This window comes from Columba livia, chromosome 2 (genome assembly GCF_036013475.1).
Source record: "Columba livia isolate bColLiv1 breed racing homer chromosome 2, bColLiv1.pat.W.v2, whole genome shotgun sequence".
In the NCBI taxonomy this organism is placed as follows: Eukaryota; Metazoa; Chordata; class Aves; order Columbiformes; family Columbidae; genus Columba; species Columba livia.
In genome coordinates this window covers 162,156,263-162,184,094 of record NC_088603.1, presented here as the reverse complement: position 1 = coordinate 162,184,094, position 27,832 = coordinate 162,156,263, and the positions used below count along the sequence as shown (strand labels likewise).

The 27,832-nt window shown below is 57.3% G+C and overlaps 1 protein-coding gene across 1 annotated transcript; it reads left to right on the top strand.

Moving 5' to 3' along the window:
- Positions 1 to 4,231: 4,231 nt before the first annotated feature.
- Positions 4,232 to 27,617, top strand: ZFTRAF1 (zinc finger TRAF-type containing 1). Its single transcript, XM_065054694.1, has 4 exons — positions 4,232 to 4,636; positions 9,590 to 9,828; positions 17,861 to 18,072; positions 24,430 to 27,617. The coding sequence occupies exons 1-4, from the start codon at positions 4,313 to 4,315 to the stop codon at positions 24,819 to 24,821; spliced, it is 1,167 nt and encodes a 388-aa protein (XP_064910766.1). The 5' UTR covers positions 4,232 to 4,312; the 3' UTR covers positions 24,822 to 27,617.
- The last annotated feature ends 215 nt before the right edge of the window (positions 27,618 to 27,832 follow it).

Genomic DNA, 27,832 nt, shown 5'->3' with positions numbered 1-27,832 from the left:
TGGCGTCGTTGGTGACATCAGGTGGCGTTGTGGTGGGGGCATGGGTGACGTGACCCCTGGGGGGGGGGGGGGTCCTCAGTGTGTCACCCGGGAGGGGTCCCTGGGGTGTCACCATGAGTGGGGGTTCCTGACATAGCACCCTGGGGTCCCTGAGGTGTCACTCTGGGTGGGGGTCACCTGTATGTCACCTTGGGGGTCCCTGGGGTGGCACCCTGGGTGGGGGTCCCAACATGACACCCTTGGGGGGCACCTTGTGGTGGGGGACCCCGACATGGCACCCTGGGGTGGGGGGTCCCCAGTTTGTCACCCCAGGGTCCTTGGGGTGTCACCCTGGGGTCCTTGTGGTGTCACCCTGGGGTGGGTGTCCCTGACATGGCACCCTGGGGTCCCTGGGGTGGCACCATGGGTGAGGGTCCCAACATGACACCCTAGGGGGCACCTTGTGGTGGGGACCCCGACATGGCACCCTGGGGTGGGGGGTCCCCAGTTTGTCACCCTGGGCTCCTTGGGGTGTCACCCTGGGGTGGGTGTCCCTGACATGGCACCATGGGGTCCCTTGGGTGGCACCATGGGTGGGGGGTCCCAACATGACACCCTGGGGGTCACCTTGTGGTGGGGACCCTGACATGGCACCCTGGGGTGGGGGTCCCCAGTTTGTCACTGTGGGGTCCTTGGGGTGTCACCCTGGGGTGGGTGTCCCTGACATGACACCCTGGGGTCCCTGGGGTGGCACCATGGGGTGGGGGTCCCAACATGACACCCTGGGGGTCACCTTGTGGTGGTGGACCCCGACATGGCACTCTGGGGTGGGGGTCCCCAGTTTGTCACCCTGGGCTCCTTGGGGTGTCACCCTGGGGTGGGTGTCCCTGACATGGCACCCTGGGTTCCCTTGGGTGGCACCATGGGTGGGGGTCCCAACATGGCACCCTTGGGGGGCACCTTGTGGTGGGGGGCCCCGACATGGCACCCTGGGGTGGGGGGTCCCCAGTTTGTCACCCTGGGGTCCTTGTGGTGTCACCCTGGGGTGGGTGTCCCTGACATGGCACCATGGGGTCCCTTGGGTGGCACCATGGGTGGGGGTCCCAACATGACACCCTGGGGGTCACCTTGTGGTGGGGACCCCGACATGTCACCCTGGGGTGGGGGTCCCCAGTTTGTCACCCCGGGGTCCTTGGGGTGTCACCCTGGGGTGGGTGTCCCTGACATGACACCCTGGGGTCCCTGGGGTGGCACCATGGGGTGGGGGTCCCAACATGACACCCTTGGGGGGCACCTTGTGGTGGGGACCCCGACATGGCACCCTGGGGTGGGGGGTCCCCAGTTTGTCACCGTGGGGTCCTTGGGGTGTCACCCTGGGGTGGGTGTCCCTGACATGACACCCTGGGGTGGCACCCTGGGGTCCCTTGGGTGGCATCCTGGGTTAGGGATCCCCAACATAGCACCCTGGAGGGGTCTCTGGGGTGGGGGTCCCTGTTGTGTCACCCTGGGGTGACACCCTGCGTAGGGGTCACTGGTTTGTCACCCTGGGTGGGGAACTGGTCACACTGGGACAGGGGTACTGGGACACTGGGTTACTGGGAGCACTGGCACTCGGGGGTGGGGACACTGGGGGGACGCTGGGGCACTGGGGTCACTGGTCACACTGGGATTTGTGGTACTGGGAGCACTGGTTATACTGGGACTGAGGGCACTGGGGACACACTGGGCACTGGTCACACTGGGGGCACTGGGGTTACTGGTCACACTGGGGCTGGGGACATTGGAGGCAATGGGACTGGGGACACTGGGGTCACTGGTCACACTGGGATTTGTGGTACTGGGAGCACTGGTTATACTGGGACAGGGTGCTGGGGGCACACTGGGCACTGGTCACTGGGGACACTGGGGCTGGGGGACATTGGAGGCACTGGGACTGGGGACACTGGGGTTGAGGGCACTGGTTGCACTGGGGATACTGGTCACACTGGGGCTGGGTGCACTGGGGACATGGGGGGCACTGGTCACACTGGGGCTGGGGGCACTGGGTGCACTGGTCACACTGGGTCTGGGGGCATTGGGGACATGGGGGGCACTGGTCACACTGGGACTGGGGGTACTGGGTGCACTGGTCACACTGGGTCTGGGGGCATTGGGGACATGGGGGGCACTGGTCACACTGGGTTTGAGGGCACTGGTTGCACTGGGACTGGTTGCACTGGGGACACTGGTCACACTGGGGCTGAGTGCACTGGGGACATGGAGGGCACTGGTCACACTGGGACTGGGGGCACTGGGGACACTGGTCACACTGGGTTTGGGAGCACTGGTCACACTGGGACTGGGGACACTGGGGTCACTGGTCACACTGGGATTTGCGGTACTGGGAGCACTGGTTATACTGGGACTGAGGGCACTGGGGACACACTGGGCACTGGTCACACTGGGGGCACTGGGGACACTGGGGCTGGGGGACATTGGAGGCACTGGGACTGGGGACACTGGGGTTGAGGGCACTGGTTGCACTGGTCACACTGGGACTGGGGGTACTGGGTGCACTGGTCACACTGGGTCTGGGGGCATTGGGGACATGGGGGGCACTGGTCACACTGGGTTTGAGGGCACTGGTTGCACTGGCACTGGTTGCACTGGGGACACTGGTCGCACTGGGGCTGGGTGCACTGGGGACATGGAGGGCACTGGTCACACTGGGACTGGGGGCACTGGGGACACTGGTCACACTGGGGCTGGGGGCACTGGGGACATGGGGGGCACTGGTCACACTGGGGCTGGGTGCACTGGGTGCACTGGTCACACTGGGTTTGGGGACACTGGAGACACTGAGGTCACCCTGGGGCTGGGAGCAATGGGAGCATTGGTCACACTGGGGCTGCGGGTACTGGTCCGCACTGGACTCACTAGTCCATACTGGTCTGCACTGGTCCATACTAGTCCACACTGGTCAGTACTGGTCCGTACTGGTCCACACTGGTTCTTACTGGTTGCACTGGTCCGTACTGGCCGCACTAGGTCAGTACTGGTCCATACTGGCCCGTACTGGTCTGCACTGGTCCATACTAGTCCACACTTGTCAGTACTGGTCCGCACTGGTCTGTACTGGTCCGCACTGGTTGTTACTGGTTACACTGGTCCGTACTGGCCGCACTAGGTCAGTACTGGTCCGTACTGGTCCGTACTGGCCGCACTAGGTCAGTACTGGTCTGCACTGGTTGTTACTGGTTACACTGGTCCGTACTGGCCGCACTAGGTCAGTACCGGTCCGTACTGGTCCGTACTGGCCGCACTAGGTCAGTACTGGTCCGCACTGGTTGTTACTGGTTACACTGGTCCGTACTGGCCGCACTAGGTCAGTACTGGTCTGCACTGGTTGTTACTGGTTACACTGGTCCGTACTGGCCGCACTAGGTCAGTACTGGTCCGTACTGGCCGCACTAGGTCAGTACCGGTCCGTACTGGTCCGTACTGGCCGCACTAGGTCAGTACTGGTCCGTACTGGCCGCACTAGGTCAGTACCGGTCCGTACTGGTCCGTACTGGTCCGTACTGGCCGCACTAGGTCAGTACTGGTCTGCACTGGTTGTTACTGGTTACACTGGTCCGTACTGGCCGCACTAGGTCAGTACTGGTCTGCACTGGTTGTTACTGGTTACACTGGTCCGTACTGGCCGCACTAGGTCAGTACTGGTCTGCACTGGTTGTTACTGGTTACACTGGTCCGTACTGGCCGCACTAGGTCAGTACTGGTCTGCACTGGTTGTTACTGGTTACACTGGTCCGTACTGGCCGCACTAGGTCAGTACTGGTCTGCACTGGTTGTTACTGGTTACACTGGTCCGTACTAGCCGCACTAGGTCCGTACTGGCCCGTACTGGCCGCACTAGGTCAGTACTGGTCCGTACTGGCCGCACTAGGTCAGTACTGGTCCGTACTGGTCCGTACTGGTCGCACCGGTTCTTTCTGGGCGCCCTGGGGAGCGCCCCCGCCCCCCGGGAGCTCCCCGCCACAGGCCACACCCCCTCGGGCTCCCCTCTCCCATTGGTCCGCTCCCCGTGACGTCACCAATCCCCGCCCCTCCCACCTCCCCCGCACGGGGAGGGGGGGCGGATGGCGCTGGCGTTGAAGTTTGCGACTCCAGGCCCGGCGGGGGGGGCGTGGCTCCTGCGTCGGGCGTGACCTCTGATTGGCCACTTCACCCCCGGGCACCGCCTCCCGCGGGCGGCGATTGGCCGTGACCCCTCCGGGCCGGGAGGGCGGGGTCGGGGGGAGGGCGGCCAAGATGGCGGCGGTGGCGGGGTGAGGCGGCGGCGGTGGCGGCGATGATGTCCGGGGCGGAGGATCGTGAGGCCGGCGGGGGCCCGGCCGCCCCCTCCGCTGCCCTCCCCGGCCCCACAGCTTCAACGGGCGGCCCGGGCGAGGCGGGCGGCGGCGCCGAGGAGTCGGGTTCGCTGCTCGGCCCGGCCCGGCCTCACGCTGAGGCGGGAAGCGACCCCGACGCGCCGCCCAAGAAACGCTTGAGGGCGGCGGGAACGGGGGCGGGTGGGCCCGAGGGGGCGGCGGGCAGCGTGAAGCTGGAGGAGCGGCTCTACTCCGTGCTGTGCTGCACCGTCTGCCTCGACCTGCCCAAGGCCTCGGTCTACCAGGTACGGCCGGGCCCCCCCCCCCCCCCGCCCCGGGGCCTCCCCGGCGGCCACCGACCCCCCCCCGGGCCGGCCCCCGTTCCTCATCGGCCACTGACACCCCCCTTGTTGTCACCAGCCAGCTCTCCATGCCCCCACCCCCCAGCAGTGGCACCTCCTGGGGCTTTTGGCACCTCCCCCCGCCCCGGGCTCCTTGGCCCCTGTCCCCTCCCGGTGCTCAGTGACACCCCCAGCTCCTTGTGTCCCCCCCATCAGTCACAGCCCCCCCCGGAGCCTCCTTGTCCCTTCATCGGCCACCAGCCACCCCTTGTCACCATCCAGCTCTGTGTCCCCACCCCTATCAGTGACACCTCCTGAGGCTCTTTGCCCCCCCCTCCCCCCACCCAGGGCTCCTTGTTCCCCGCTCTGGTGCTCAGTGACACCCCCAGCTCCTTGTGTCCCCCTCAAGAATCACAGGTCCCTCAGGGCCCCCCCCCCAGGGTTCCTTGTCCCCTCCCTGGTGCTCAGTGACACCCCCAGCTCCTTGTGTCCCCCCCTTAATCACAGCCCCCCCCAGAGCCTCCCTGTCCCCTCATCTGCCACCAACCCCCTTGTTGTCCCAGCCAGCTCTCCATGTCCCCCCTCTCATCAGTGACACTCCACGAAGCTTTTTGCCCCCCCCCGCCCAGAACCCCTTGTTTCCTGTCCCCCCTCCCGCTGCTCAGTGACACCCCCTCCTTGTCCCCCTCTGCCCATCAATCACAGGTCCCTCAGGGGCTCCTGGTGGCCCCCAGGCCACCTTGTCCCCATATTTGACCCTTGTCCCCCCCCCCCCTCAGTCACAGCCCCCCCAGAGCTCCTTGTCCCCCTGCTCAGTGACACCCCCAGCTCCTTGTGTCCCCCCCCCAATAATCACAGGTCCCTCAGGGGCTCCTTGTGCCCCCCCAGGGCTTCTTGTCCCCTCCCTGGTGCTCAGTGACACCCCCAGCTCCTTGTGTCCCCCCCATCAGTCACAGCCCCCCCGGAGCCTCCTTGTCCCCTCATCGGCCACCAGCCCCCTTGTTGTCACCATCCAGCTCTCTGTGTCCTTGCCCCCATCAGTGACACCCCCTGGGGCTTTTTGCCCCCACCCCCGGCAGCTTGTCCCCTGTCCCCCCCACTGCTCAGTGACACCCCCACCTTCTTGTGTCCCTCCCCAATCAATCACAGGCGCCCTCAGGGGCTCCTCGTGCCCCCCCCAGGCCACCTTGTCCCCCATTGGTCACAACACCCCCGAGCCCCTTGGCCCTCCACTTCCTGCTCAGTGACACCCCCAGCTCCTTGTGTCCCCCCCCCGCAACAATCACAGGTCCCTCAGGGCCTCCTTGTCCCCCTACCCAGAGCCCCTTGTCCCCTGTCCCCCCCCCCCACTTCTCAGTGACCCCCCCAGCTCCTTGTGTCCCCCCCATCAATCACAGCCCCCCCAGGGGCTTGTTGCACCCCCCTAGGGCTCCTTGTCCCCCCTATTTGACCCTTGTCCCCCCACCTCAGTCACAGCCCCCCCAGAGCCCCTTGTCCCCTGTCCCCCCGCCCCCACTTCTCAGTGACCCCCCCCAGCTCCTTGTGTTTCCCCCATCAATCACAGCCCCCCCAGGGGCTTCTTGCACCCCCCCAGGGCTCCTTGTCCCCCCTATTTGACCCTTGTCCCCCCACCTCCGTCACAGCCCCCCCAGAGCCCCTTGTCCCCTGTCCCCCTGCCCCCACTTCTCAGTGACCCCCCCAGCTCCTTGTGTCCCCCCCATCAATCACAGCCCCCCCAGGGACTTTTTGCACCCCCCCAGGGCTCCTTGTCCCCCCTATTTGACCCTTGTCTCATCCCCCTTTAAGGGACCCCAGGGTCCTGTCCTCTTTTAGGGACCCCAGGGTCCTCCCCACCCATCTGGGGACTTTAGGGTCCTGTCCCCTTTTAGGGACCTCAGGGTCCCCCCCACCCAATTTGGGGACTTTAGGGCCCCGTTTCCCCCCTCATCCCATTTGCGGTCTTTAGGGTCTCATCCCCCTTTAAGGGACCCCAGGGTCCCGTCCTCTTTTAGGGACCCCAGGGTCCTCCCCACCCATTTGGGGACTTTAGGGTCCCGTCCCCTTTTAGGGACCACAGGTTCTCCCCCCACACCCCATTTGGGGACTTGAGGGACCCCAGGGTCGCCCCCCACCCCATTTGGGGACTTTAGGGTCATGTCCCCTTTTAGGGACCCCGGGGTCCCCACCCCATCCCATTTGGGGACTTGAGGGACCCCAGGGTCGCCCCCCACCCCATTTGGGGACCTTAGGGTCCTGTCCCCTTTTAGGGACCCTGGGGTCCCCACCCCATCCCATTTGGGGACTTTAGGGACCCCAGGATCCCCCCCCATCCCATTTGGGGTCTTTAGGGTCCTGTCCCCTTTTAGGGACCCTGGGGTCCCCACCCCATCCCATTTGGGGACTTGAGGGACCCCAGGGTCGCCCCCCACCCCATTTGGGGACTTTAGGGTCCTGTCCCCTTTTAGGGACCCTGGGGTCCTCACCCCATCCCATTTGGGGACTTGAGGGGCCCCAGGGTCACCCCCCACCCCATTTGGGGACTTTAGGGCCATGTCCCCTTTTAGGGACCCTGGGGTCCCCACCCCATCCCATTTGGGGACTTGAGGGACCCCAGGGTCGCCCCCCACCCCATTTGGGGACTTTAGGGTCCTGTCCCCTTTTAGGGACCCTGGGGTCCCCACCCCATCCCATTTGGGGACTTGAGGGACCCCAGGGTCGCCCCCCACCCCATTTGGGGACCTTAGGGTCCTGTCCCCTTTTAGGGACCCTGGGGTCCCCACCCCATCCCATTTGGGGACTTGAGGGACCCCAGGGTCGCCCCCCACCCCATTTGGGGACTTTAGGGTCCTGTCCCCTTTTAGGGACCCCGGGGTCCCCACCCCATCCCATTTGGGGACTTGAGGGACCCCAGGGTCCCCCCCCATCCCATTTGGGGTCTTTAGGGTCCTGTCCCCTTTTAGGGACCCTGGGGTCCCCACCCCATCCCATTTGGGGACTTGAGGGACCCCAGGGTCGCCCCCCACCCATTTGGGGACTTTAGGGTCCTGTCCCCTTTTAGGGACCCCGGGGTCCCCACCCCATCCCATTTGGGGACTTGAGGGACCCCAGGGTCGCCCCCCACCCCATTTGGGGACTTTAGGGTCCTGTCCCCTTTTAGGGACCCTGGGGTCCCCACCCCATCCCATTTGGGGACTTTAGGGACCCCAGGGTCCCCCCCCATCCCATTTGGGGTCTTTAGGGTCCTGTCCCCTTTTAGGGACCCTGGGGTCCCCACCCCATCCCATTTGGGGACTTGAGGGACCCCAGGGTCGCCCCCCACCCATTTGGGGACTTTAGGGTCCTGTCCCCTTTTAGGGACCCCGGGGTCCCCACCCCATCCCATTTGGGGACTTGAGGGACCCCAGGGTCGCCCCCCACCCCATTTGGGGACTTTAGGGTCCTGTCCCCTTTTAGGGACCCCAGTGTCGTCCGTCTGTCCTCCCCCCCCCCCCCCCCCCCCCCCACCTCTTAGGGCTCTAGATACCCCCTGACCCCCCCCCCCAGCACCCTGAGCCCCCCCCCACTGTCACCAACCCCCCCCCGGGAATGCTTTTGGTGGCCCGGTTGCATCGGTGACTTTGCCAACGGTGGCGGCAGAGCCGGGGGGGTCCTGTCCCTGTTTTTTGGGGGAGGGGGGATCATTTTGGGGGGGATCCCCTTGTTGGCGACGTTTAAGAGCATTAAAGCCCCACTGGGTGCCAGATCCCCAACCAATCTGGCACCGGCGCTCGCCAAACCGGCTCCGCGTGCCGGGCCGGACAGACGGACGCTCCGCATCCTTCCTCCCGAGCTCCTCATCCTCACCACCCCCTGTTTAATTAAACCTGACGAAGCCTTTGCCGGGGATGTAATTAAACCCGCGGTACCGGCGCCTTCCCGCCCTCCAGCGCGTTCGTTCGTTTGGACCAAAGCGCTAACGAGCGGCTGTAATTACACGCTGAGGAGGAGCCGGGAGCGCTCGGCCGGATCCAGAACTGGTGTGTTTGGTGACGAGGATTTTCAGCCAAAGCCGACGCGGTTATTTCGGAGCCGTCGCCGTGCGCCGGTGTCGCCGGTTCAGCACCCGGCAGGAGGGAAAACCGCAAGGTTTTGGAGCGGGAACAATGGACGTGGCGGCTCAGCAGATCCGGCGCTAATCCTGGTGCGGCCTCTTCCGTCCCGGCAGAGGATTAAAACTCATCCCGGCGCCGTCTAACGAGCTCCCGGTCGTCCCGCCGGTGGGACCCTGGCTGGAATTTGGGGATGAATCCCCACGACGTGCCAAAGCTCATCCTGGAGGTGACGGCGAATCCTCACCGGATTTGGGGAAGGATTTTCATGAAGCCACCGGCGGGAACTTCCCCGGCTGTTGGGACGTCCGTGTGTCCCTCGAGGGGTCCCTGCGGTGGAGAAACACCCGGCGCAGCTCCCGGTGGATCCGGTGCCACCGTCACCACGCGACGCCTTTGCCAGGACACCCGCAGCGATGGACGCGGCTTCACCATCCTCCCCAACCATCACTTTTGGCAAAGCCCAGCATTTGGCGCTGGATTTTCACTCTTTCCTTCTGTTTTATGAGACAGATTGCCATTATAAACACCTTTTAAAGCTGATTTTTCCCCTAAACCCGGTGATATTTGGGACGCGCGCGGCACATTCCAACCTTGTGATCCCACAGATCTGGCGCACGGGGGAGACATTCCCCGTCATTTTGGTGCGATTCCCCGCGCCGTGCGGCACTCAGCGTCCGCTCCATCCCCCTCCCTACCACCTTTACCACCCGCTGCGTGTTTTTTGGGTTGGCAAAGCATCTTTTCCGCCTCCGACGCATCCAAACTCCCTTTGCGTGACTCGGTTTCCCCCCCCGGCGCGAGGCTGATGTTTGGTTTCTCCCCCCAGTGCACCAACGGGCACCTGATGTGCGCCGGCTGCTTCATCCACCTCCTGGCGGACGCGCGGCTCAAGGAGGAACAGGCCACGTGTCCCAACTGCCGCTGCGAGATCAGCAAGAGCCTGTGCTGCCGCAATCTGGCCGTGGAGAAAGCCGTGAGCGAGCTGCCCTCCGAGTGCGCCTTCTGCACCCAGCAGTTCCCCCGCTCCCTTCTGGAACGCCACCAAAAAGAGGAGTGCCAGGACAGGTAACCGGCGCCCCGACACAAAAAGCCTTTGGTGCCGTGGCCCAAAGCCTTTGGTGCCGCGGCCCCATGGTTTTGACGCCGATCCCACGTTGTTTTGACACCGTGTCCCGCGTGATTCTGACACTATGTCCCCCTTCGTTTTGTCGCCACGTCCCCCGTGGTTCTGACACTACGTCCCCCTTCGTTTTGTCGCCATGTCCCCCACGGTTCTGACGCTACGTCCCCCTTCGTTTTGTCGCCGTGTCCCCCTTCATTTTGTCACCATGTCCCCCATGGTTCTGACACTACATCCCCCTTCGTTTTGTCGCCGTGTCCCCCTTCGTTTTGTCGCCGTGTCCCCCTTCGTTTTGTCGCCGTGTCCCCCTTCGTTTTGTCGCCGTGTCCCCCTTCGTTTTGTCGCCATGTTCTGCATCATTTAGTCACCATGTCCCCCATGGTTCTGACACTACATCCCCCTTCGTTTTGTCACTGTGTCCCCCTTCGTTTTGTCACTGTGTCCCCCTTCGTTTTGTCACTGTGTCCCCCTTCGTTTTGTCACTGTGTCCCCCTTCGTTTTGTCACTGTGTCCCCCTTCGTTTTGTCACTGTGTCCCCCTTCGTTTTGTCACTGTGTCCCCCTTCGTTTTGTCACCATGTTCCACGTCATTTTGTCACCATGTCCCCCATGGTTCTGACACTACATCCCCCTTCGTTTTGTCACCATGTCCCCCATGGTTCTGACACTACATCCCACTTTGTTTTGTCACCATGTCCCCCTTCGTTTTGTCGCCATGTTCCGCATCATTTAGTCACCATGTCCCCCATGGTTCTGACACTACATCCCCCTTCGTTTTGTCACCATGTCCCCCTTCGTTTTGTCGCCGTGTCCCCCATGGTTCTGACACTACATCCCACTTTGTTTTGTCACCATGTCCCCCTTCGTTTTGTCGCCATGTTCCGCATCATTTTGTCACCATGTCCCCCATGGTTCTGACACTACGTCCCCCTTCGTTTTGTTGCCGTGTCCCCCTTCATTTTGTCACCATGTTCCACGTCATTTTGTCACCATATCCCCCATGGTTCTGACACTACATCCCACTTTGTTTTGTCACCGTGTCCCCCATGGTTCTGACACTACATCCTGCTTTGTTTTGTTGCCGTGTCCCCCATGGTTCTGACACTACATCCCCCTTCGTTTTGTCGCCGTGTCCCCCTTCGTTTTGTCGCCATGTTCTGCATCATTTAGTCACCATGTCCCCCATGGTTCTGACACTGCAACCCACTTTGTTTTGTCGCCGTGTCCCCCTTCGTTTTGTCACCATGTTCCACGTCATTTTGTCACCATGTCCCCCATGGTTCTGACACTACATCCCTCTTTGTTTTGTCGCCATGTCCCCCATGGTTCTGACACTACGTCCCCCTTCGTTTTGTCGCCGTGTCCCCATTCGTTTTGTCACCATGTTCCACGTCATTTTGTCACCATGTCCCCCATGGTTCTGACACTACATCCCCCTTCGTTTTGTCGCCATGTCCCCCATGGTTCTGACACTACGTCCCCCTTCGTTTTGTCGCCGTGTCCCCCTTCGTTTTGTCACCATGTTCCATGTCATTTAGTCACCATGTCCCCCATGCTTCTGAAACTACATCCCACTTTTTTTTGTCACCGTGTCCCCCATGGTTCTGACACTACATCCCCCTTCGTTTTGTCGCCGTGTCCCCCTTCGTTTTGTCACCATGTTCTGCATCATTTAGTCACCATGTCCCCCATGGTTCTGACACTATGTCCCCCTTCGTTTTGTCGCCGTGTTCCACATCATTTTGTCACCGTGTCCCCCATGGTTCTGACACTATGTCCTGCATCATTTTGACTTCATATTCCCCATCATTCTGTCACCGTGTCCCCCATCGTTCTGCCGCCGCGTCCCCATCATTCTGACGCTATGTCTCCATCATTTTGTCACCATGTCCCCCATGGTTCTGACACCATGTCCCCCATCATTCTGTTGCCGTATCCTGTATCGTTCTGACGCCGTGTCCCCCATCATTTTGACACCATATCCTCAATCATTATGACACTACATCCCCATCGTTCCAACGCCGTGTCCCCCATCATTCTGACACTACGTCCCCCATCATTTAGACACCGTGTCCCCCATCATTCTGACTCCATAGCCAGCATCGTTTAGACACCGTGTCCCCCATCGTTTAGACACCGTGTCCCCCATCGTTTAGACACCGTGTCCCCCATCAGTTTGTTGCCGTGTCCCCCACCATTTAGACACCCTGTCCCACATCATTTTGTTGCTGTGTCCCCCATTTTGTTGCCATGTCTTCCGTCATTTTGACACTGTGTCCCCATCATTTTGACTCCATATCCCGCATCATTTAGACTCAATAATCCCCATCGTTCTGACGCCGTGTCCCCCATCGTTCTGATGTCATGTTCCCCATCATTTTGTCACTGTGTTCCCCATCATTTTGACTCCATGTCCCGCATCATTTTGCCACCATGTCCCCCATCGTTCTGTCACCACATCCCTCATCGTTTCGATGCCGCGTCCCCCGTCATTTTGCCACCGCGTCCCGCATCATTTTGACTCCATATCCCCCACCATTTAGACACCGTGTCCCCCACCATTTAGACACCGTGTCCCCCACCATTTAGACACCGTGTCCCCCACCATTTAGACACCCTGTCCCCCACCATTTAGACACCGTGTCCCACATCATTTTTTGCTGTGTCCCCCATTATTTTGTTGCCATGTCTTCCGTCATTTTGACACTGTGTCCCCATCATTTTGACTCCATATCCCGCATCATTTAGACTCAATAATCCCCATCGTTCTGACGCCGTGTCCCCCATCGTTCTGATGTCATGTTCCCCATTATTTGTCACCGTGTCCCCCATCGTTCTGTCACCATGTCCCCCATCGTTCTGTCACCATGTCCCCCATCGTTCTGTCACCACATCCCTCATCGTTTCGATGCCGCGTCCCCCATCATTTTGCCACCGCGTCCCGCATCATTTTGCCACCGTGTCCCCCACCATTTAGACACCGTGTCCCCCACCATTTAGACACCGTGTCCCCCACCATTTAGACACCGTGTCCCCCACCATTTAGACACCGTGTCCCCCACCATTTAGACACCGTGTCCCCCATCATTTTGTTGCTGTGTCCCCCATTATTTTGTTGCCATGTCTCCCGTCATTTTGACACTGTGTCCCCATCATTTTGACTCCATATCCCGCATCATTTAGACTCAATAATCCCCATCGTTCTGACGCCGTGTCCCCCATCGTTCTGACGTCATGTTCCCCATCATTTTGATGCCGTGTTCCCCATCATTTAGACACCGTGTCCCCCACCATTTAGACACCGTGTCCCCCACCATTTAGACACCGTGTCCCCCACCATTTAGACACCGTGTCCCCCACCATTTAGACACCGTGTCCCCCACCATTTAGACACCGTGTCCCCCATCATTTTGTTGCTGTGTCCCCCATTATTTTGTTGCCATGTCTCCCGTCATTTTGACACTGTGTCCCCATCATTTTGACTCCATATCCCGCATCATTTAGACTCAATAATCCCCATCGTTCTGACGCCGTGTCCCCCATCGTTCTGATGTCATGTTCCCCATCATTTTGATGCCGTGTTCCCCATCATTTAGACACCGTATCCCCCATTGTTTTGTTGCTGTGTCCCCCGTCATTCAGATGCTACGTCTCGCATCATTTTGACTCTATCTCCTGCATCATTTTGACACCATGTCCCCCATCCTTCTGTCACCACGTCCCCCATCGTTTTGACAGCGTATCCTGTATCGTTTTGGCACCGTTTCCCCCATAATGTCCCCATGTTCCCCATCGTTTAGACACCGTGTCCCCCATTATTTTGTTGAAGTGTCTCCCATCATTTTGTCACCGTGTTCCCCATCATTTTGACTCCATGTCCCGCATCATTTTGCCACCATGTCCCCCATCCTTCTGTCACCACATCCCTCATTGTTTCGATGCCGCGTCCCCCGTCATTTTGCCACCGCATCCCGCATCATTTTGACTCCATATCCCGCATCATTTTGCCACCACATCCCCCATAGTTTTGGCGCCGTGTCCCCCACCATTTAGACGCCGTGTCCCCCACCATTTAGACGCCGTGTCCCCCACCATTTAGACGCCGTGTCCCCCACCATTTAGACGCCGTGTCCCCCACCATTTAGACACCGTGTCCCCCACCATTTAGACGCCGTGTCCCCCATCATTTTGTTGCCATGTCTCCCGTCATTTTGACACTGTGTCCCCATCATTTTGACTCCATATCCCGCATCATTTAGACCCAATAATCCCCATCGTTCTGACGCCGTGTCCCCCATCATTCTGATGTCATGTTCCCCATCATTTTGTCACCGTGTTCCCCATCATTTTGACTCCATGTCCGCATCATTTTGACACCATGTCCCCCATCCTTCTGTCACCACATCCCTCATCGTTTCGATGCCGCGTCCCCCGTCATTTTGCCACCGCGTCCCGCATCATTTTGACTCCATATCCCGCATCATTTTGCCACCACGTCCCCCACCATTTAGACACCGTGTCCCCCACCATTTAGACACCGTGTCCCCCACCATTTAGACACCCTGTCCCCCACCATTTAGACACCCTGTCCCCCACCATTTAGACACCCTGTCCCACATCATTTTGTTGCCGTGTCCCCCATTTTGTTGCCATGTCTCCCGTCATTTTGACACTGTGTCCCCATCATTTTGACTCCATATCCCGCATCATTTAGACTCAATAATCCCCATCGTTCTGACGCCGTGTCCCCCATCGTTCTGACGTCATGTTCCCCATCATTTTGTCACCGTGTTCCCCATCATTTTGACTCCATGTCCCGCATCATTTTGACACCATGTCCCCCATCATTCTGTCACCACATCCCTCATTGTTTCGATGCCGCGTCCCCCGTCATTTTGCCACCGCGTCCCGCATCATTTTGACTCCATATCCCGCATCATTTTGCCACCACATCCCCCATTGCTTTGACACCGTGTCCCCCACCATTTAGACACCGTGTCCCCCACCATTTAGACACCGTGTCCCCCACCATTTAGACACCGTGTCCCTCACCGTTTAGACGCCGTGTCCCCCATTATTTTGTTGCCATGTCTCCCGTCATTTTGACACTGTGTCCCCAACATTTTGACTCCATATCCCGCATCATTTAGACTCAATAATCCCCATCGTTCTGACGCCGTGTCCCCATCATTTTGACTCCATGTCCCGCATCATTTTGCCACCATGTCCCCCATCCTTCTGTCACCACATCCCTCATCGTTTCGATGCTGCGTCCCCCGTCATTTTGTCACCGCGTCCCCCGTCATTTTGTCACCGCGTCCCGCATCATTTAGACACCGTGTCCCCCATCGTTTTGCCACCACGTCCCCCATCGTTTTGGCACCATGTCCCCCATCAATTTGTTGCCGTGTTCCCCATCATTTAGACACCCTGTCCCACATCATTTTGTTGCTGTGTCCCCCATTTTGTTGCCATGTCTCCCGTCATTTTGACACTGTGTCCCCATCATTTTGACTCCATATCCCGCATCATTTAGACTCAATAATCCCCATCGTTCTGACGCCGTGTCCCCCATCGTTCTGATGTCATGTTCCCCATCATTTTGTCACCGTGTTCCCCATCATTTTGACTCCATGTCCCGCATCATTTTGACACCATGTCCCCCATCCTTCTGTCACCACATCCCTCATTGTTTCGATGCCGCGTCCCCCGTCATTTTGCCACCGCGTCCCGCATCATTCTGACTCCATATCCCCCACCATTTAGACACCGTGTCCCCCACCATTTAGACACCGTGTCCCCCACCATTTAGACACCGTGTCCCCCACCATTTAGACACCGTGTCCCCCACCATTTAGACACCGTGTCCCCCACCATTTAGACACCGTGTCCCCCACCATTTAGACACCGTGTCCCCCATCATTTTGTTGCCATGTCTCCCGTCATTTTGACACTGTGTCCCCATCATTTTGACTCCATATCCCGCATCATTTAGACTCAATAATCCCCATCGTTCTGACGCCGTGTCCCCCATCGTTCTGATGTCATGTTCCCCATCATTTTGTCACCGTGTTCCCCATCATTTTGACTCCATGTCCCGCATCATTTTGCCACCACGTCCCCCATTGCTTTGACACCGTATCCTGTATCGTTTTGGCGCCGTGTCCCCCATCATTTAGACACCGTGTCCCCCATCATTTAGACACCGTGTCCCCCATCATTCTGACTCCATATCCCCCACCGTTTAGACACCGTGTCCCCCACCGTTTAGACACCGTGTCCCCCACCGTTTAGACACCGTGTCCCCCATCAGTTTGTTGCCGTGTCCCCCATTATTTAGACACCGTGTCCCACATCATTTTGTTGCTGTGTCCCCCATTTTGTTGCCATGTCTCCCGTCATTTTGACACTGTGTCCCCATCATTTTGACTCCATATCCCGCATCATTTAGACTCAATAATCCCCATCGTTCTGACGCCGTGTCCCCCATCGTTCTGATGTCATGTTCCCCATCATTTTGTCACCGTGTTCCCCATCATTTTGACTCCATGTCCCGCATCATTTTGCCACCATGTCCCCCATCGTTCTGTCACCACATCCCTCATCGTTTCGATGCCGCGTCCCCCGTCATTTTGCCACCGCGTCCCCCGTCATTTTGCCACCGGGTCCCGCATCATTTTGACTCCATATCCCGCATCATTTTGCCACCACGTCCCCCATCGTTTTGACACCGTATCCTGTATCGTTTTGGCGCCGTGTCCCCCATCATTTAGACACAGTGTTCCCCACCATTTAGACACCGTGTCCCCCATTATTTTGTTGCCGTGTCCCCCATTATTTTGTTGCCGTGTCCCCCATTATTTTGTTGCCATGTCTCCTGTCATTTTGACACTGTGTCCCCATCATTTTGACTCCACATCCCGCATCGTTCTGTCACCACGTTCCCCATCGTTCTGTCACCACATTCCCCATCGTTTTGACACCATATCCTGTATTGTTCCGTCGCCGTGTCCCCCATCGCTCTGATGCCGTGTCCCCCATTATTTTGTTGCTGTGTCTCCTGTCATTTTGACACCCTGTCACCCATCATTTTGACTCCCCATCCCACCTCGTTTTGACTCCACATCCCGCCTCATTTTGACGCCACATCCCCCATTGCTTTGACACCGTATCCTGTATCGTTTTGGCGGCGTGTCCCCCACCATTTAGACACCGTGTCCCCCACCATTTAGACACCGTGTCCCCCACCATTTAGACACTGTGTCCCCCATTATTTTGTTGCCATGTCTCCCGTCATTTTGACACTGTGTCCCCATCATTTTGACTCCCCATCCCGCATCGTTCTGTCACCACGTTCCCCATCATTTTGACACCATATCCTGTATTGTTCCGTCGCCGTGTCCCCCATCGCTCTGATGCCATGTCCCCCATTATTTTGTTGCTGTGTCTCCTGTCATTCTGACACCATGTCACCCATCATTTTGACTCCCCATCCCGCGTCGTTTTGACTCCCCATCCCGCCTCATTTTGACTCCCCATCCCGCCTCATTTTGACTCCGCATCCCGCGTCGTTGCTGTGTCTCCTGTCATTTTGACACCATGTCACCCATCATTTTGACTCCGCATCCCGCCTCATTTTGACTCCGCATCCCGCCTCATTTTGACTCCGCATCCCGCCTCATTTTGACTCCGCATCCCGCCTCATTTTGACTCCGCATCCCGCATCGTTCTGTCACCACGTTCCCCATCGTTTTGACACCATATCCTGTATCGCTGCGTCGCCGTGCCCCCCATCGCTGCGTCGCCGTGCCCCCCATCGCTCCGTCGCCGTGCCCCCCATCGCTCCGTCGCCGTGCCCCCCATCGCTCCGTCGCCGTGCCCCCCATCGCTCCGCCGCCGTGTCCCCATCGTGATTTTGAGCATCTCTTTCAACCGCAATGTTTCTCCAGCTCTGAATCCGCCTTTCCGCCCCCCATAGGGTGACCCAGTGCAAATACAAGCGCATCGGCTGCCCCTGGCAAGGCCCCTTCCACGAATTGACGGTACACGAGGCCGAGTGCACCCACCCCACCAAAACCGGCAACGAGCTCATGGAGATCTTAGACGAGATGGACCAAACGAGGAAAAAAGAAATGCAGCTTTACAACAGCATCTTCAGCCTCCTCAGCTTCGAGAAGATCGGCTACACAGGTAACGGCGCCGCCAAAACCCGGCTTAATCTTGGGCGGGACGCGTTTGGTAGCGCCAAAGAGTTTAGAAGCGATCGATAGTTGAAAATCGAACCGTAAATGATGTTCCGGCGCCTTCTCGCTGGCTTTGCCGGTGATGGGTGTGGGAAGCACCGGTGATGCCGCACAGGTAGGTAAGCCGGGTTTTATTTGGGTGTATCTGTGTTAAAACCGGGTTTAGGCTTTAAACACTGTCCGGAACGTGTCACCAGGGTTTGTGCCGCCCCTCGGATCCCAATAAACAGCGCTTGGCCACCCGAACCGCATCTGTCTGTCTGTCCTGGACGCTGGGAAAGCCTTTTGGCAGCTCTCGACGCCCTGACACCCCAAATCTCCCCGTTTTGGGGCCGTTCTCCCCGTTTTGGGGCCGTTCTCCCCGTTTTGGGGCCGTTCTCCCCGTTTTGGGGCCGTTCTCCCCGTTTTGGGGCCGTTCTCCCCATTTTGGGGTGTGTTCTCCTCATTATTGGGGTTGTCTTCCAGCTCTCTCCCCCTCCCTGACCCAATTCTCCCCATTTTTGGGTGCGTTCTCCCCATTTTTGGGGGTGTTTTCTATCTCTCTGTCCCCCCAGACCCCAAATCTCCCCATTTTTGGGAGTGTTCTCCCCATTTTTGGGGTGCATTTTCCCATTTTCTGCTCCTCTCCCACCCCAATTCTCCCCATTTTTGGGCATGTTCTGTCCATTTTTGGGGTTGTCTTCCAGCTCTCTGCCCCTCCCAGACCCCAAATCTCCCCAATTTTGGGCTGCGTTCTCGCCATCTTTGGGGTGCACTCTTCCCATTTTTGGGGTGCATTTCCCATCACTCTGCCCCTCCGAGACCCCAAATCTCCCCATTTTTGGGTGTCTTCTCCCCATTTTTGGGTGAGTTTCCCATCACTCTGCCCCTCCCTTACCCCAGTTCTCCCCATTTTTGGGGTGTTCTCCCCATTTTTGGGGTGCATTTCCCACCTCTCTCCCCCTCCCTGACCCAAATCTCCCCGTTATTGGGGTGCGTTCTCCCCATTATTGGGGTGCATTCTCATTATTGGGGTGTCTTCCAGCTCTTTCTCCCTCCCTGACCCAAATCTCCCCATTATTGGGGTGCGTTCTCCCCATTTTTGGGGGTGTCTTCCAGCTCTCTGCCCCTCCCAGACCCCAATTCTCCCAATTTTGGGTGTGTTCTCCCCATTTTTGGGGTGCATTTCCCATCACTCTGCCCCTCCAAGACCCCAAATCTCCCCATTATTGGGCATGTTCTCCCCATTTTTGGGGGTGTTTTCTATCTCTCTGTCCCCCCAGACCCCAAATCTCCCCATTATTGGTGTGTTTTCCCCATTTTTGGGTGTCTTCTCCCCATTTTTGGATGTGTTTCCCATAGCTTTGCTCCTCCCTGACCCCAGTTCTCTCCATTTTTGGGTGTCTTTTCCCCATTTTTGGGTGTCTTTTCCCCATTTTTGGGTGCCTTTCCCCATTTTGGGGTGCATTCTCATTATTGGGGTTGTCTTCCAGCTCTTTCCCCCTCCCTGACCCAAGTCTCCCCATTATTGGGGTGCGTTCTCCCCATTATTGGGGTGCATTCTCATTATTGGGGTGTCTTCCAGGTCTTTCTCCCTCCCTGACCCAAATCTCCCCATTATTGGGGTGCATTCTCCCCATTTTTGGGGGTGTCTTCCAGCTCTCTGTCCCTCCCAGACCCCAATTCTCCCAATTTTGGGTGTCTTCTCCCCATTTTTGGGGTGCATTTCCCATCACTCTGCCCCTCTAAGACCCCAAATCTCCCCATTTTTGGGGGTGTTCTCCCCATTTTTGGGGTGCATTTCCCACCTCTCTCCCCCTCCCTGACCCAAATCTCCCCGTTATTGGGGTGCATTCTCATTACTGGGGTGTCTTCCAGCTCTTTCTCCCTCCCTGACCCAAATCTCCCCATTATTGGGGTGCATTCTCCCCATTTTTGGGGGTGTCTTCCAGCTCTCTGTCCCTCCCAGACCCCAATTCTCCCAATTTTGGGTGTGTTCTCCCCATTTTTGGGGTGCATTTCCCATCACTCTGCCCCTCTAAGACCCCAAATCTCCCATTATTGGGCATGTTCTCCCCATTTTTGGGGTGCATTTCCCAGTTCTCTCCCCCTCCCTGACCCAAATCTCCCCCATTCCCAGCCTGCACTTCCCAGCACTCTCCCTATTATTGGGGCGCGCTCTCCCCATTTTGGGTGTGCTCCCCGCATTCCCAGCGCTCTCCCCATTTTGGGGCGCGCTCTCCCCATTTTGGGGCGCGCTCTCCCCATTTTGGGTGCGCTCTCCCCATTTTGGGTGCGCTCCCCCCATTCCCAGCGCTCTCCCCATTATTTGGGTGCGCTCTCCCCATTATTGGGGCACGCTCTCCCTATTTTGGGTGCGCTCCCCCCATTCCCAGTGCTCTCCCCATTATTTGGGCGCACTCTCCCCATTTTGGGTGCGCTCCCCCCATTCCCAGCCTGCACTTCCCAGCGCTCTCCCCATTATTGGGGTGCACTCTCCCCATTATTGGGGCGCGCTCTCCCCATTTTGGGTGTGCTCCCCCCATTATTTGGGTGCGCTCTCCCCATTATTTGGGTGCACTCTCCCCATTTTGGGTGCGCTCCCCCCATTCCCAACCTGCACTTCCCAGCACTCTCCCCATTATTGGGGCGCGCTCTCCCCATTTTGGGTGCGCTCCCCCCATTCCCAGCGCTCTCCCCATTATTTGGGCGTGCCCTCCCCATTTTGGGGTGCGTTCTCCCCATTTTGGGGTGTGTTCTCCCAGTTATTTTGGGCCGTTTTCCACCTCTCTCCCCCTCCCTGACCCAAATCTCCCCATTATTGGGGCGCGCTCTCCCCATTTTGGGTGCGTTCCCCCCATTCCCAGCGCTCTCCCCATTATTTGGGTGTGCTCTCCCCATTATTGGGGCGCACTCTCCCCATTTAGGGGCGCGCTCTCCCCATTTTGGGTGCGCTCCCCCCATTCCCAGCCTGCACTTCCCAGCACTGTCCCCATTATTGGGGCGCACTCTCCCCATTATTGGGGCGCGCTCTCCCCATTTTGGGTGCGCTCCCCCTATTCCCAGCGCTCTCCCCATTATTGGGGCACGCTCTCCCCATTTTGGGTGCGCTGCCCCCATTCCCAGCCTGCACTTCCCAGTGCTCTCCCCATTATTTGGGGTGCGTTCTCCCCATTTTGGGGTGCGTTCTCCCCATTATGGAGTGTGTTCTCCCCATTTCTGGGTGTGTTCTCCCAGTTATTTTGGGCCGTTTTCCACCTCTCTCCCCCTCCCTGACCCAAATCTCCCCATTTTGGGGTGTGCTCTCCCCATTTTGGGGTGTGCTCTCCCCATTTTTGGGTGTGTTCTCCTGATTATTTGGGGTGTTTTCCAGCTCTCTCCCCCTCCCTGACCCAAATCTCCCCATTATTGGGGTGCGCTCTCCCCATTTTGGGTGCGCTCCCCCCATTCCCAGCCTGCACTTCCCAGCGCTCTCCCCATTATTTGGGCGCGCTCTCCCCATTTAGGGGCGCGTTCTCCCCATTTTGGGTACGTTCCCCCCATTCCCAGCCTGCACTTCCCAGCGCTCTCCCCATTATTGGGGCGCACTCTCCCCATTATTTCGTGCGTTCTCCCCATTTCTGGGTGTGTTCTCCCAGTTATTTTGGGCCGTTTTCCACCTCTCCCCCTCCCTGACCCAAATCTCCCCATTATTGGGGTGCGCTCTCCCCATTTTGGGTGCGTTCCCCCCATTCCCAGCCTGCACTTCCCAGCGCTCTCCCCATTATTGGGGCGCACTCTCCCCATTATTTGGGTGTCCTCTCCCCATTTTGGGTGCGCTCCCCCCATTCCCAGCCTGCACTTCCCAGCGCTCTCCCCATTGTTTGGGGTGCGTTCTCCCCATTTTGGGGTGCGTTCTCCCCATTATGGAGTGTGTTCTCCCCATTTCTGGGTGTGTTCTCCCAGTTATTTTGGGCCGTTTTCCACCTCTCTCCCCCTCCCTGACCCAAATCTCCCCATTATTGGGGCACGTTCTCCCCATTATTGGGGCGCGCTCTCCCCATTTTGGGTGCGTTCCCCCCATTCCCAGCCTGCACTTCCCAGCGCTCTCCCCATTATTGGGGCGCGCTCTCCCCATTTTGGGTGTGCTCCCCCCATTATTTGGGTGTGCTCTCCCCATTATTGGGGCACGCTCTCCCCATTTTGGGTGCGCTCCCCCCATTCCCAGCCTGCACTTCCCAGTGCTCTCCCCATTATTTGGGGTGCGTTCTCCCCATTATTTGGGGTGCGTTCTCCCCATTTTGGGGTGCGTTCTCCCCATTATGGAGTGTGTTCTCCCCATTTCTGGGTGTGTTCTCCCAGTTATTTTGGGCCGTTTTCCACCTCTCTCCCCCTCCCTGACCCAAATCTCCCCATTATTGGGGCACGTTCTCCCCATTATTGGGGCGCGCTCTCCCCATTTTGGGTGCGTTCCCCCCATTCCCAGCCTGCACTTCCCAGCGCTCTCCCCATTATTGGGGCGCGCTCTCCCCATTTTGGGTGTGCTCCCCCCATTATTTGGGTGTGCTCTCCCCATTATTGGGGCACGCTCTCCCCATTTTGGGTGCGCTCTCCCCATTCCCGGTCTGCACTTCCCAGTGCTCTCCCCATTATTTGGGGTGCGTTCTCCCCATTTTGGGGTGCGTTCTCCCCATTATGGAGTGCGTTCTCCCCATTTCTGGGTGTGTTCTCCCAGTTATTTTGGGCCGTTTTCCACCTCTCTCCCCCTCCCTGACCCAAATCTCCCCATTTTGGGGTGTGCTCTCCCCATTTTGGGGTGTGCTCTCCCCATTTTTGGGTGTGTTCTCCTGATTATTTGGGGTGTTTTCCAGCTCTCTCCCCCTCCCTGACCCAAATCTCCCCATTATTGGGGTGCGCTCTCCCCATTTTGGGTGCGCTCCCCCCATTCCCAGCCTGCACTTCCCAGCGCTCTCCCCATTATTTGGGCGCGCTCTCCCCATTTAGGGGCGCGTTCTCCCCATTTTGGGTACGTTCCCCCCATTCCCAGTCTGCACTTCCCAGCGCTCTCCCCATTATTGGGGCGCGCTCTCCCCATTATTTGGGTGTGCTCTCCCCATTTTGGGTGCGCTCCCCCCATTCCCAGCCTGCACTTCCCAGCGCTCTCCCCATTATTGGGGCGCGCTCTCCCCATTTTGGGTGCGCTCCCCCCATTCCCAGCCTGCACTTCCCAGCGCTCTCCCCATTATTTGGGTGCGTTCTCCCCATTATTTGGGTGCGTTCTCCCCATTTTGGGGTGCGTTCTCCCCATTTGGGGTGCGTTCTCCCCATTATGGAGTGTGTTCTCCCCATTTTTGGGTGTGTTCTCCCAGTTATTTTGGGCCGTTTTCCACCTCTCTCCCCCTCCCTGACCCAAATCTCCCCATTTTGGGGTGTGCTCTCCCCATTTTGGGCTGTGCTCTCCTGATTATTTGGGGTGTTTTCCAGCTCTCTCCCCCTCCCTGACCCAAATCTCCCCATTATTGGGGTGCGCTCTCCCCATTTTGGGTGCGCTCCCCCCATTCCCAGCCTGCACTTCCCAGCGCTCTCCCCATTATTTGGGCGCGCTCTCCCCATTTAGGGGCGCGTTCTCCCCATTTTGGGTGTGCTCCCCCCATTATTTGGGCGTGCTCTCCCCATTTTGGGGTGCGCTCTCCCCATTTTGGGTGCGTTCCCCCATTCCCAGCCTGCACTTCCCAGTGCTTTCCCCATTATTTGGGGTGCATTCTCCCCATTTTGGGGTGCGTTCTCCCCATTTCTGGGTGTGTTCTCCCAGTTATTTTGGGCCGTTTTCCACCTCTCCCCCTCCCTGACCGAAATCTCCCCATTATTGGGGTGCGCTCTCCCCATTTTGGGTGCGTTCCCCCCATTCCCAGCCTGCACTTCCCAGCACTCTCCCCATTATTGGGGCGCACTCTCCCCATTATTGGGGCGCACTCTCCCCATTTTGGGGCACGCTCTCCCCATTTTGGGTGCGCTCCCCCCATTCCCAGCCTGCACTTCCCAGCGCTCTCCCCATTATTGGGGTGCGTTCTCCCCATTATTTGGGTGCGCTCTCCCCATTATTTGGGTGCGCTCTCCCCATTATTGGGGCGCGCTCTCCCCATTTTGGGTGCGCTCCCCCCATTCCCAGCGCTCTCCCCATTATTTGGGTGTGCTCTCCCCATTTTGGGTGCGCTCCCCCCATTCCCAGCCTGCACTTCCCAGCGCTCTCCCCATTATTGGGGCGCGCTCTCCCCATTTTGGGTGCGCTCCCCCCATTCCCAGCCTGCACTTCCCAGCTCTCTCCCCATTTCTCCCCGTTCCGCAGAGGTCCAGTTCCGGCCGTACCGCACCGACGACTTCATCACCCGCCTGTACTACGAGACGCCGCGGCTAACGGTGCTGAACCAGACGTGGGTGCTCAAGGCGCGCGTCAACGACTCGGAGCGCAACCCCAACCTGTCCTGCAAGCGCACCCTCTCCTTCCAGCTCCTGCTCAAGAGCAAGGTCAACGCGCCGCTCGAATGCTCCTTCCTGCTGCTCGAGGGGCCCTACGACGACGTCAAGATCCGCCCCGTCATCTACCGCTTCGTCTTCAGCAACGAGAGCGCCGAGAGCGACTACCTGGCGCTGCCCATCCGCGACTCGGTGGAGTGCAACAAGCTGCTGGCGGCCAAGAACATCAACCTGCGCCTCTTCCTTTTCCAGAGCCAGAAATAGAGCGGGGAAACAGATGGGGAAACCCATGAAATGGTCATTGACTGGTGGCTCTTGCTCTTGCCGGGGCCGAGAATGAAATGAATAAACCATTGACTGGCAGCCGGAGCCAGAAATTAAACCGATAAACCATAGACCCGAAATCGAACCAATAAACCATCGGCTGGTGCCTCTTTCTCTCCTAGAGCCAGAAATAAAACCCAAGAACACCGATAAAATCGTCATTGACTGGTGGCTCTTCCTCTTGCCAGAGCCAGAAATGAGATGAATCAACCATTGACCGGCAACTCTGCCTCTTCCAGAACCAACAATGAAATGAATAAACCATTGACCGGCAACCAGAGCTGGAAATTGAACCAATAAACCATCAACTGTTGCCTCTTCCAGAGCCAGAAATAGAGCGGGAAAACAGATGCGGAAGTGATGAAATGGTCATTGACTGGTGGCTCTTGCTCTTGCCGGGGCCAAGAGTGAAATGAATAAACCATTGACTGGAAGCCGGAGCCAGAAATTAAACCAATAAACCATAGACCCGAAATCGAACCAATAAACCATCGGCTGGTGCCTCTTTCTCTCCTAGAGCCAGAAATAAAACCCAAGAACACCGATAAAATCGTCATTGACTGGTGGCTCTTCCTCTTGCCAGAGCCAGAAATGAGATGAATCAACCATTGACCGGCAACTCTGCCTCTTCCAGAACCAACAATGAAATGAATAAACCATTGACTGGCAACCAGAGCTGGAAATTGAACCAATAAACCGTCAACTGTTGCCTCTTCCAGAGCCAGAAATAGAGCGGGAAAACAGGTGAGGAAGTGATGAAATGGTCATTGACTGGTGGCTCTTGCTCTTGCCGGGGCCAAGAGTGAAATGAATAAACCATTGACTGGCAGCCGGAGCCAGAAATTAAACCAATAAACCATAGACCCGAAATCGAACCAATAAACCATCGGCTGGTGCCTCTTTCTCTCCTAGAGCCAGAAATAAAACCCAAGAACACCGATAAAATTGTCATTGACTGGTGGCTCTTCCTCTTGCCAGAGCCAGAAATGAGATGAATCAACCATTGACCGGCAACTCTGCCTCTTCCAGAACCAACAATGAAATGAATAAACCATTGACCGGCAACCAGAGCTGGAAATTGAACCAATAAACCATCAACTGTTGCCTCTTCCAGAGCCAGAAATAGAGCGGGAAAACAGATGAGGAAGTGATGAAATAGTCATTGACTGGTGGCTCTTGCTCTTGCCGGGGCCGAGAATGAAATGAATAAACCATTGACTGGCAGCCGGAGCCAGAAATTAAACCGATAAACCATAGACCCGAAATCGAACCAATAAACCATCGGCTGGTGCCTCTTTCTCTCCTAGAGCCAGAAATAAAACCCAAAAACCCAAGAACACCGATAAAATGGTCATTGACTGGTGGCTCTTCCTCTTGCCAGAGCAGAAATGAGATGAATCAACCATTGACCGGCAACCAGAGCTGGAAATTGAACCAATAAACCATCAACTGCTGCCTCTTCCAGAGCCAGAAATAGAGCCAAGAAAACCCAATCAAACAGATGAAATGGTCATTGACTGGTGGCTCTTGCTCTTGCTGTGGTTAGGAATGAAATGAATAAACCATCGGCCGGCAGCCGGAACCAGAAATCAAACTGATAAACCATTGACCCGATATCAAACCAATAAACCATTGCCCGGCAGCCAGAGCCAGAAATCAAACCGATAAACCATTGACCCGAAATTGAACTAATAAACCATCAGCTGGTGCCTGTTCCAGAGCCAGAAATAAAGCCGAGAAAACCCGATCTAATCAAATGGTCATTGACTGGTGGCTCTTGCTCTTGCCGGGGTCAAGAATGAAATGAATAAACCATTGGCCAGCAGCCAGAACCAGAAATCAAACCGATAAACCATTGACCCAAAATCGAACCAATAAACCATTGGCCGGCAGCCAGAACCAGAAATCAAACTGATAAACCATTGACCGGCAACCAGAGCCAGAAATCAAACCAATAAACCATTGGCTGGTGTCTCTTCCTCTTCTAGAGGCAGAAATAAAGCCACGAAAACCAATCAAATGGTCATTGAGTGGTGGTTCTTGCTCTTGCCAAAGCCAGAAATGGAATGAATGAACCGTCAACTGTTGGATTTGCCTCTTCCGGAGTCAGAAATAAAACTCAAAACCCAATAAAATCATCATTAACTGGTCGCTCTTCCTCTTCAGAAATGAAACAAACCCAAGAAAACCAACTAGAGACAGAAATAGAGTCAGTAAACCATCAACCGGCGGCTCCTTCTCTTCCAGAACCCAAATAAACCATTGACCGGCAAAACCCATCGTTGAGCTTTTCATCTTCTGGAGGCGGAAATAAGAGAAATAAAGGTGTAAATTGGTGGATTTTCCTCTTCTAAAGACAGAAATAAGTGGAATAAACCCAATAAAATCATCGACGGCTCAGAGGGAAAAATAGAATTAATAAAACCATCGAGCGGAGGCGGAAATGAAAGAAATACACCCGTAAATTGGCCGATTTTCCACTTCTAGAGGCAGAAATAACCCAATAAAACCATTGACTGACGGCTCGGAGGCACAAGTAAAATGAATAAACCCATCGCCCGGCGGTTTTTCCTCTTCCGGAGACGCAAATTGTTAAAAACTGGGAATAAAGCACCAAATCCCAGGAGGAAAATCCCGCGTCCCCCCCCGCGTTGCGCCCGCGGCTCCAAAGGCGGGAAAACGGGCCCTTTCGGGGGGTTTTACTGTGAGAATAAAGGAAATGGGAGTTTTCCAAGAGTTTTCTGGGGTGGCCTGAGGTTGGTGGTGAATTAAAATGGGGGTTTTGGGGGTTCGGAGCGGAATTTGGGGGTGTTTTAATAAAATGTCAGAGTTAGAATGGAATTTGGGGGGGTTAAAACTGAGATTGGAGGGGTTAAAACTGGAATTGGAGTGGATAAAGAGATTTGAGGGGTTAAAACTGGAATTGGAGGGGGTAAAACTGGAATTGGAGG

Bases quoted from the DNA above. Each gene is read 5' to 3' on its own strand.
- ZFTRAF1 (XM_065054694.1), top strand. From the start codon at position 4,313: ATGATGTCCGGGGCGGAGGATCGTGAGGCCGGCGGGGGCCCGGCCGCC. The intron at 4,637-9,589 runs GTACGGCCGGGC...TTCTCCCCCCAG, and splicing joins CCAAGGCCTCGGTCTACCAG to TGCACCAACGGGCACCTGAT. The intron at 9,829-17,860 runs GTAACCGGCGCC...CGCCCCCCATAG, and splicing joins AAAGAGGAGTGCCAGGACAG to GGTGACCCAGTGCAAATACA.